The sequence below is a fragment of the Drosophila virilis genome, chromosome 4, assembly GCF_030788295.1.
Source record: "Drosophila virilis strain 15010-1051.87 chromosome 4, Dvir_AGI_RSII-ME, whole genome shotgun sequence".
NCBI lineage: Eukaryota > Metazoa > Arthropoda > Insecta > Diptera > Drosophilidae > Drosophila > Drosophila virilis.
The window spans coordinates 23,898,540-23,907,597 of record NC_091546.1 but is presented as its reverse complement, the minus strand read 5'-3'; the positions used below and the strand labels follow the sequence as shown (position 1 = coordinate 23,907,597).

General features: G+C 39.0%; 1 protein-coding gene across 7 annotated transcripts; it reads right to left on the bottom strand.

The window, feature by feature from the left end:
• Positions 1-241: 241 nt before the first annotated feature.
• On the bottom strand, positions 242-8,751 carry LOC6634063 (uncharacterized). Of its 7 annotated transcripts, none has more exons than XM_070209517.1 (6): positions 7,921-8,750; positions 4,823-5,204; positions 4,074-4,189; positions 3,460-3,981; positions 2,358-2,517; positions 242-340 (listed from the first exon to the last, which is right to left on the bottom strand). In XM_070209517.1, exons 1-6 carry the CDS (start codon positions 8,299-8,301, stop codon positions 315-317), a joined length of 1,587 nt encoding a protein of 528 aa, XP_070065618.1. In that variant the 5' UTR covers positions 8,302-8,750; the 3' UTR covers positions 242-314. The 7 variants fall into 7 exon arrangements, with proteins under 7 accessions (XP_070065618.1, XP_015025155.1, XP_015025154.1 ...); XM_015169669.3 differs by lacking the exon at positions 242-340 and adding an exon at positions 1,181-1,409; XM_070209516.1 differs by lacking the exon at positions 242-340 and adding an exon at positions 1,675-1,820 and having other exon boundaries at positions 7,921-8,751.
• Positions 8,752-9,058: the final 307 nt, after the last annotated feature.

Genomic DNA, 9,058 nt, shown 5'->3' with positions numbered 1-9,058 from the left:
CAACTAACGAGAAATATATAATTTAAAAATATAAAAGTTTAGAGATAAATCAAAATGATAATAAATATAAAATGTAAAAATCAATAAACATATATTTATATATATTTATTTATTTATATTTCTTAATGTATTTGAGATATTGAGTTATTTTGATATAACAAATTTAATTGAAATGTCGAGTTATATCGAAAATAGTTTAATATCGTTTACTTACCTTTATAAGTTAAAAAAAACGTAACAGTCCTACTATATCCATTTAAAATGTTTGTCGTTATTCACGGTTTATGGCCAAAAATTTCGATAGTGCAGCAAAATCAACATAAATAAAATCGCCTGGCACCTAATTTGAATGCAGAAAATTTAACAAAATGAAATTAAAGTATTTTATTTATGATAACTTCTCTGCACCATGTTAATGACTCATTACACATGCAACCCAAAACGAGGCGAACGTGGCAACAACAACACAACAACAACAACAATAACAACAACAACAGCAACAACGAAAACGGCAACAAACTTGTTTACAAATTTGTTACCAACATGAACGTGGCTTAAATGCGGCAAACGTAAAGTTGAATTATGCAATAAAAAATAATGCAATAATTGTGGAAAATTGTGAAAACTATGCAAATGGCACACACACACACACACACACATACACAATTTTCCGAGGCTGCCCGAAAGTCGAACCGTCGTACGTTCCATATTCATGAAACATACAATTTTCAGCCAAACTCGGTGCGAAATGTGCAACAAAGCAAAGTTTTTGTTTTAGCCAAATGAACGCCAACAGTTTTTAATTGTTTATTTTCGAAATTCATATTGCATGTCGCTTTGCAGCGGCTTTTTTTATAGGTGTTTGTTATTTTATTAAATATTCTTTTTTTTTTTGCGTATGTTAAGTTAAACAAAAATAAACATTCAAAATAATGAATATGGCTGCAGTTGAAAAATGATTAGCTTTATGTTTATATAATTTTCATAAACAAATATATATGAAAAGAACTCGACTTGTTTAACTTAAAATTTTGCGTTATTTAAGTGGCTTTCAATTAAAAATGTTATTCGATATCACAACAAAAGTTAGTTTGAACTGCAATCAAAATTTAAATGCTTAACTATTTATGTAAGGTATTCAGTTTTTCATACCTTTAAGAAATTGATCAGAGCTGGTTAATTCACATAAAACATATTTGTAGACTTTATTTAATTATAAAAATATGTGAGTTTCAATACAAGAGAAACGCAATTGCACAGGGATTAAATAATGCAGTTATTTTATGTCAGATGAGAATAAGCCAATTGGATCAGTTAACAGAACACATATATATGCATATGTGAACAGTGCTAGTAACGATATTGAAAACTGGGATCCGAACCATAGACAATGCAAGCACATGGATAACCTGTAAAAGGCGTTCGTTGAAAAACACCCAAAATATAAATAATAAAACATGTAAAGAAAATAAAAGATACAGCAAATAACAATAACATTTATGAACATTAATCAAATATTTATTTTAAATGACACCAGAATAAATGCATACAGTTTAAGTTCACAATAGACAAACACAAGGCTGAATACAGAAGAAACAAAAAAAAAAAAAAACAAACACAATTTTGCTTTTTCCAAAAAACTAAATTCGTAAAGAAATTCGTTTTGTTTGCAATTTAAATTTAAATTTGATAATAATCGAAAAGGCTTAGTAATTGTTTAATTTTTGCCTACGCATATTATTGGGTTTTAAATTATGCATAATTGCCACCAAAGAGCGTAAAACGTGTCCAAACTACCTGGCCCATGCTGTTTATGGCAACTGTGTTTTATTTATTGCGTGGGCATAAAAAGAAATGTATTATTGAAAAAATATAGTTGTATATATTAAGTAAGAATCTAAGAGGTTATTTTGTAGTAAGAGTAAGTAATATGTGTGAGAAGTTAAATCGAAATAGTTTAGCCAACATATAATACCAAAATGTACCAATATTATTACCTTGGCTATGGACTAACATCTGAAACGAGAGAGAGTTTATAGTTTCTATTTTGTTTGTGCACAATATTCAAGCAATTCGGGAAAGCAACAAATTTGGTATTTTTTGGTATTTTCGTATGTCAAGGCAAATAAGAGAAACTTATTTAAAAGCAGCTGGCTAATATGGGCTTGGTATTAATTAGCTAAAGTACCTGTATCAGCAAATTCATTATGTAACATTCAAGGACATAGAACATGCATAGTATGTACACATGTCGAGATAGTATTCATGAATTGAATATTATTCTTTGATTTTTGTTTAGTAATCGTAGCGTTCACATGCCAACACCCAATGTACAAAATTGCAACACTTGAACTTGCCTCGCGGTTTGCACTGCAAATGCTCCTTAATGTACTGGCAAGGACACTGAAATTGTCCGCAATGCCGGCCCGGCTCCAGCGGCGTCACATCGACCAGGCCGCGCAGCGCCTCCATGCCCCAGCGGGAGCCGTAGCGCAGGAACAGCTGCAGGCCGCGCTCCTAGGAAGTAGATTTAGATGAAAAGGCAGGTGAGACAGGTAGAGCAAAACAGTCAACAGATTAGTAAACAGGTGGATAAATTGTTAAAAATGTTATGAAAATAAAAGAGTGCAAGTTAGACAGTGCGTATGCGTAATACGTATGAGTATACAAAAATGCGCAGCATACTTTTTGGCTGAAACAAAATCAAAGAATAAAATGTAAATGGCAAATTTATAAAATATATATATATGAAATCAGGCCTACTAAATTTGAATTAAAAATAATTTAGCTTCGTTTTCAACAGCTTTTAATTCGCAAATAGGCACACAATAATTATAGAGGAAATAAAATAAAAGTATTAAATTACAATCCGATTGTAACTGGAGCAAACACGGAAAGGAAGAACTGCGATATGTCGACATTATCGCTATCGGCCACGCCTACAGCCAGCAGCCCATGCAATTGATGCCGCAACATTGGCGATGTTGCAGACTGATTTTGATTTTGTTACGCAAGAGCTCCTCCTCGTACTGGCATGGGCAAATTGACGATTGCAGATGTCGTGGTGTCTCATGGACGCCCGCCTCCTGAACGGTCCAGTCGAGGCGGCGGCGCAGAAAGTCCTTGCCCCACCGCTGCAGGTAGCTAAGAAACAGCTCCTGGGCAAAGGCCTAAAGAGAGTTGTGAGTATTTTTGTGAGAGTGTCGGTGTGCGTGAGAGACAAAAGAGAGAATGCGTGAGCATGATGCATGATCAATGTACAGAGAAAGAGACAGCGAGCGAGAGATGAAGCGAGCGCGAACGAGAAGAGACAGAAGAGAGTGGGAGAGACCAAAAAGCAAGTGTCAGTGTCTAGCGATGAGCATGAGCGAAATTACAAATACAACTAAAAAGCTTCTGACAGCAGAGCTCTCTACATGAGCCGTGTTTGTGTGAAAGCCCAAGTAGCTACAGACTCACCTGTTTGCGGGATAGACGCACCGGCTGACTGCCCTGTATAACAATATCATTGACATCAATGTCCAGCTTGGCCTCCCAGCCCGCCTTGATGGCCTCGCCGCCATTCTGCTCCGTGTGCTCGAGAAACTCGTTTAAAAAGCTCACACACTGCGTCGCGTCAAAGTACATAAAGCACAAGTTGACCTTGTGACAGGAGATGCGGCCCCGATCGTCCAGCACGAGCAAAATCTTGTGCCGCATTAGTTGCTTATTCACGCGGGCCAGACACTTCTCCAGGCCGCGCGACAGCCGCAGCTTCATCCACATGCACAGAAATATGGCCGCCGCATTGAGGAACAGCCAGCCGACGCCCAGGGCAAAAAGTGCCACGCCCTGCAGCCCAGAGAAGAGCAGCGCGAGCAGCACAGCGAAGGCAAACAGTATCCAGCAGACGAGGATGCGCTTATAGCAAATGTTGTACACTGTAAAGCGATAGTCATTGACCAGCGTCTCCATTGCATTCACATAGTCCTCCACAGTTAGCTACACAGAGATGGGCACACAAGGAAGTTAGAAGCTAGAAGGGCGCTTAGACCAAAGCCAGCAGCAAGTTGATTGATTGACTGGCCACTTACCGTCAAACCCTGTGCCATCAGCTCCTCGGGCACCAGCTCCGGACGAAATATGGCCGGGGTTATCCAAGGCCATTTCGTGTTGGCCGGCAGAAGTGTGACAATCACATCTCCATTAGCTGTGGGTGGAACAGGAACAGAGAGCAGACAGGAGAGGGTTACAAGGTGTCAACACATCCTCTAGATAATTCAATTCAATTTTGACACTTGGAAGTCATAACAACAACTTAAGAGTTGGCTTACACTGAGCTGAAGGTAGGGTATATGTACGGCAGAAATATTTTCTATTGAAAATATACGATAGTCTCTAATAGAGTCCGAGGGTTCCAGCACGTATTCTTATTTAAGAAAATCTTAGTTTAAGACAGACTTAATTAATGCTGTGTGCATTTATTTATGCTTGCGATTCACTAGACCAACTTCTGTTCTTAATATCATTAGGAATGCTTTTTTAGTAATAGTATAGTAGAGCTGTGTGAAAAGTGGGCCGATAATAAAAGAATATGCTCATATTGTAAAGAGAATTTTAAAACTGGTAAATGCCTATTTTAGTTAAGATTTCATGAAAAAGGAATGCCAATGCCGCCTAAGAGACTAGCATAAGAACACTTAGGCAATCGACTGTTGGCACATTATTGGATCGAAAACTTTTTCTTGTAGGCATTTGAAACTACCTGAAAAAATTGTAATATTCTGGAAGGGTATAAAAAGAGAACGGGTAGACTCTTGCTTCAGTTTTGAGGCCTACTTACCGAAACCCTCACGGATGCGGCCCGTTGACAATTCAATTGTGCGCATCCCGGAGGCCTGATCCAATGGAATGGAGACGCTCTTGCCACTGGCATTCCCGCTGGTATTGTTGTTGTTGTTGTTGTTGCTGATGCCACTGCCATTTGGATGAGTAGCGGCCGCTGCAGCTGCTGTCGAGGACGAGGACGAGCCCGACGTTGTTGCGGCCGAGGCAGCGGCCGAGGCTGCAGTTGCTTTTTGGTTTATTAGCTGCTGTGGGTGGCGGGGGGGACTGCTGCCACTGCCGGATGCATTCAGATTAACGTGGGTGCTCTCAGTTGTCAAAACAGCCGGCGTCACATCCGGCAACGACGCGGCAGCTGTTGTGGATGAAACTGCAGCACGCTGTAGAATATAAAAACAATGGGTTAACGTTCTTGGCCTTAAGACAAAGCAGAAGTGGTAAAAAATAAGACAACGAGGCACAAGGAATTATTCAAATGTGCGCTAGAAAATCAATTTTATTGATTTACCCTTAACAATGATTTACCCGTATAAAAACAAAAATAAATATGATTGAGCAACAACCGACGCTTGCCACATCAGGTGCTGCAAAAGCGAAAACAATTTGCCAGTTTGCACGTACGCAGCTCAGCATCCCAATGCGGATATGGGGAGCTATGTACTGCGCTTTAAAAGGTGCTCACAAACGTTGAAATGCACCAAAAAAAAAAAAAAACAAGTCAAAATAGTCGCGCAAGAGTTGAGGTTTTCTATAATTGATCTATAGCGTGCTATACATTTTATATTGCTTGTCAGTTTTCATCTCTCTCTCTCTATCTGTCTCTCTCTCTCTATCTGTCTCTCTGAGCAGTTAGGCCAAAGTGCTGCCATAATTATCTACTACCAAGGTCATAAATCCAATAATATACACTAGCAGGAGATCAATGAATGTTATATGTGTGTTTTTTCTCTTAAATTTGGGTTTGCCTAAACAGAAGCCGCCCACATTTTAAATACTTAATTTCTGCTTGTAAATTAAAGTTCAAGATAAGGCTGTCAATGACTGCTCTGTGAAATTGATGATAGCCATCATCATTGGAGAAAAAAGTGTAATATTTATTACATTGTAAATTTTTCTATCTACTGAAAAGATTATATTAATTAAATATATAAAAAATGTAGTAAACATTAACATGAGCTTATATAAGTTAACAGCCACCACATCCAGTGTTGTAAATCAATAATAATAATAATATAAGGTATTCGTTTTTTAAGCTTAAAAAGTCTTAAATGAAGAAATATACTACTTCGTAAATATAACCCTCTTAATGCCTCACAAACCATGTTGAATCAAAGCACGCAAAATAATGCAACTAGCCTTTAGCTTTTAGATGGGAAGTAAGTAGAACCATCAATACCTGGAATAGAACACTTTATTGCCAATTTTAAAATGCACTGCATAAACGCAACTTGAAAGCAACATATGTATCATCACATCAAGCTCAACAAAAGCAGATTATAATCTAATCATAGTCCATTCTCTTTAAATGTTTATCTATCTTAATACTAACTGTTTAACTACTTAAAACAACGCACCAAGCATTTTCCGTATTTACGTCAATGTCAGTGTTGACAGCTTGTGTTTGGGATTGCTTGAAATTTCACCTCGCCGAAAAGGCGGGTATATATTGCGAAGTGAGCAAAAATATATAACAAATAAATATTTACTTTATTATAATCATAATAAAAATAAAAGTGGGGAAATATTGAAACAAATGCCGCTCGCACTGTATCAATTCTGGGTACATTATTTTTATCTCACACTCTGCTGATATGACAAAAAAAAAAAAGAAAACAACAGAACAGCAACCGAACTGATGAAAGGCAATAAGCAAACGTCTACAAGATACTTTTACGTATGGGCAACAAATATACATTCTTATGCACCTGCTGGGTGTCACACTTATATGTCTGAATTGTTTTTATACTTGCACATTATTTTGTTTATTAATCGTGGACAGGTGAAGTTAAACTCTGTACAAAACAGCCCTAGCATATCAATACAAACATAAAACTCTATAATTATAATATTTACCACGATCAAACAATATTTATTTATTTTCAGATCAGACGTTAAATAATAAATTCGCAAAGCAAATGGCTTCGAGCGGCGATAACTTGAACTAAATTTTTGTTTTATATTTTCTTCTTTTATTTATTCGCTTTGAAATATGTAAGTGTCATTCCAGCATAGACATTTTGTATATTCCACTTAACTAAGATTGTTTTGCGAATTAACTTTTTAGAGCTGTGGAATAATTTACTGATAAAATTAACATACTGCGATGCGCCGGTGCATGTTAAACAATCTACTAAATATATAAGTATACACTGCAATTTGATTTATACAATCATTGACAAGGAAAAAGTACTCAATATTTCTATTCTATTTCTATATGAAATGTTGAGAATGTGCTTCTCGATATAACAATAATAATAACATTATTCTTCCATAGGCATTCGAAAAATAAAAAAAACAACTCTTTTTTTTTATGTACACAACAATTGAAATTTATAACAGTGCCTTTGTAAAGTATTCGCACTTAAAAGTTCTGACTGTACACCCTAATGCACCCAAAAATTTCACGTTTCCATTCATGCATGCACTTGAACGAATCGAACAATCCCTTTCCACAAGCCTTGTACAGAGTATGACGTGTCGCTTGCTATTGGCGATGAGTAATCAGCCAAATAGGCCTTGCTGCCACTGTTGCAGGCGGTTGGACAGTCCCTAACCTTACCTCATTTGTCATGCGTGCAACGTGACACAAAAGAATAATCAGAAGGCAACGTAAAGAAGCAGAGGCAAAGTACCGCTGCTAACAACTCCATTAGGCAACGAAAAGGCGGAGAAACGCAAAGAAACGTAGCGATAACGCAGTGGCAGGGCTTGGAAAGAGGAGAGAGGGAGAGTGGTAACGCATAGTGTGCGATGCATTGGAATGCGTTGCGTTGGGTCAGCCACGGCACGTGAGAGATACTGCCAAAGAGAGCGTAACTACTTGAAACGTACCAAGGAGAGAGAAAGAGAGAGAGAGAGAGGCAGAGAGCGACTAACCTGCACAGGGGATGGAGCTGCTGCCGAAGCCTGTTCGTTGGGACTGCGCGAGCGCGCGCGTCTCTTGTTGTTGCTGCTGACCACAGATGGCGGCGGTGGCGGCAGCGCCAACTTGTTTTGTTGTTGCTGCTGCTGCTGCTGCTGTGTGGCATTGCCGTCGCCAGTTTTACTGTTACTGTTATTATTTTTCTCACTGCTGTCCGTCTCGTCGTCGAATTTAACCCAATTTTTGGGCGTCAGCTGTACGTCATCGCCTGCAGCCAAATCGCTGCTGCTCCCATCAAGGGGCACATCTTGCAGCGGATGATCTGGCGTCACAGTCGCAGTCGCAGTCGCAGTCAACGTCTGCGCCTGCGCCTGCGCTTTGGCCTCGTGCTCCATTAGGTTTTTATATAATTTTTAGGAATGTGCGAATGCGCGAGGCTGACGCGTGTCTGAACTTGTTGTAATTGAACGTGTTTTGGCTTGCAGAGCGAATACGTTTTGTTTTTGCGTTTTGTTAGTTCGCTTTTGCCGCTTACATAACCTCAATAACAATTCACACTTGAGTTGTTGCCGCTGCTGCTGTTGCTGCTGTTATTGTTGTTTGTGTATTTTTTACTGATTTTTATTGTTGGCGCAGCGCACAACGCGTCGTTTACGTGTTGGCTGCTCACGCGTTCTCGTCACACTGCCGCGGCACACCCAAAAACAAAAAGCGCAGCTTAGCTTGGCTCAAAGGCGCGCTCCGCTCAGCTTGCGCTCAGCTAAAGCCCTTTTACCGTTTTGCTGTGTTTCGTTCTCACACGTTTCAAGTGCTGATGCTGCCGCGACCGCCTTTAGTATGGACTGCAAACGTTCAACTGAGCAAGCGACGGCTTTAGCTAGCTTTTCGTTGCGCTCACCTGTTGGCAGCAGAGAGCAGAGCTTTGTCTTTGCCTACTCGTTCAACCTCTCTCTCTCTCTCTCTCTCTCGCTCTCTCTCTCTATCACTCTCTTTGTATCTTAGTTCTGCCGCAGCTCATTCATTAATGTTTTTGTTTTCCGTTTCTGTTGTTGCTCTTTTTCTCACATGACAAGTTTTTGCTTTTTAAGTTAGTAATTTTTTGTTCGTCTCGTCTTTTCGTATACCCAAACAAGTTGCGCCCGCTCTCCACTC

Coding starts and splice junctions, on each gene's coding strand:
- LOC6634063 (XM_002057829.4), bottom strand. CDS start 8,301: ATGGAGCACGAGGCCAAAGCGCAGGCGCAGGCGCAGACGTTGACTGCG. Junction 5,205..7,920: donor CAGCTCCATCCCCTGTGCAG/GTTAGTCGCTCT, acceptor TATATTCTACAG/CGTGCTGCAGTTTCATCCAC. Junction 4,190..4,822: donor CCGCATCCGTGAGGGTTTCG/GTAAGTAGGCCT, acceptor TTCCACCCACAG/CTAATGGAGATGTGATTGTC.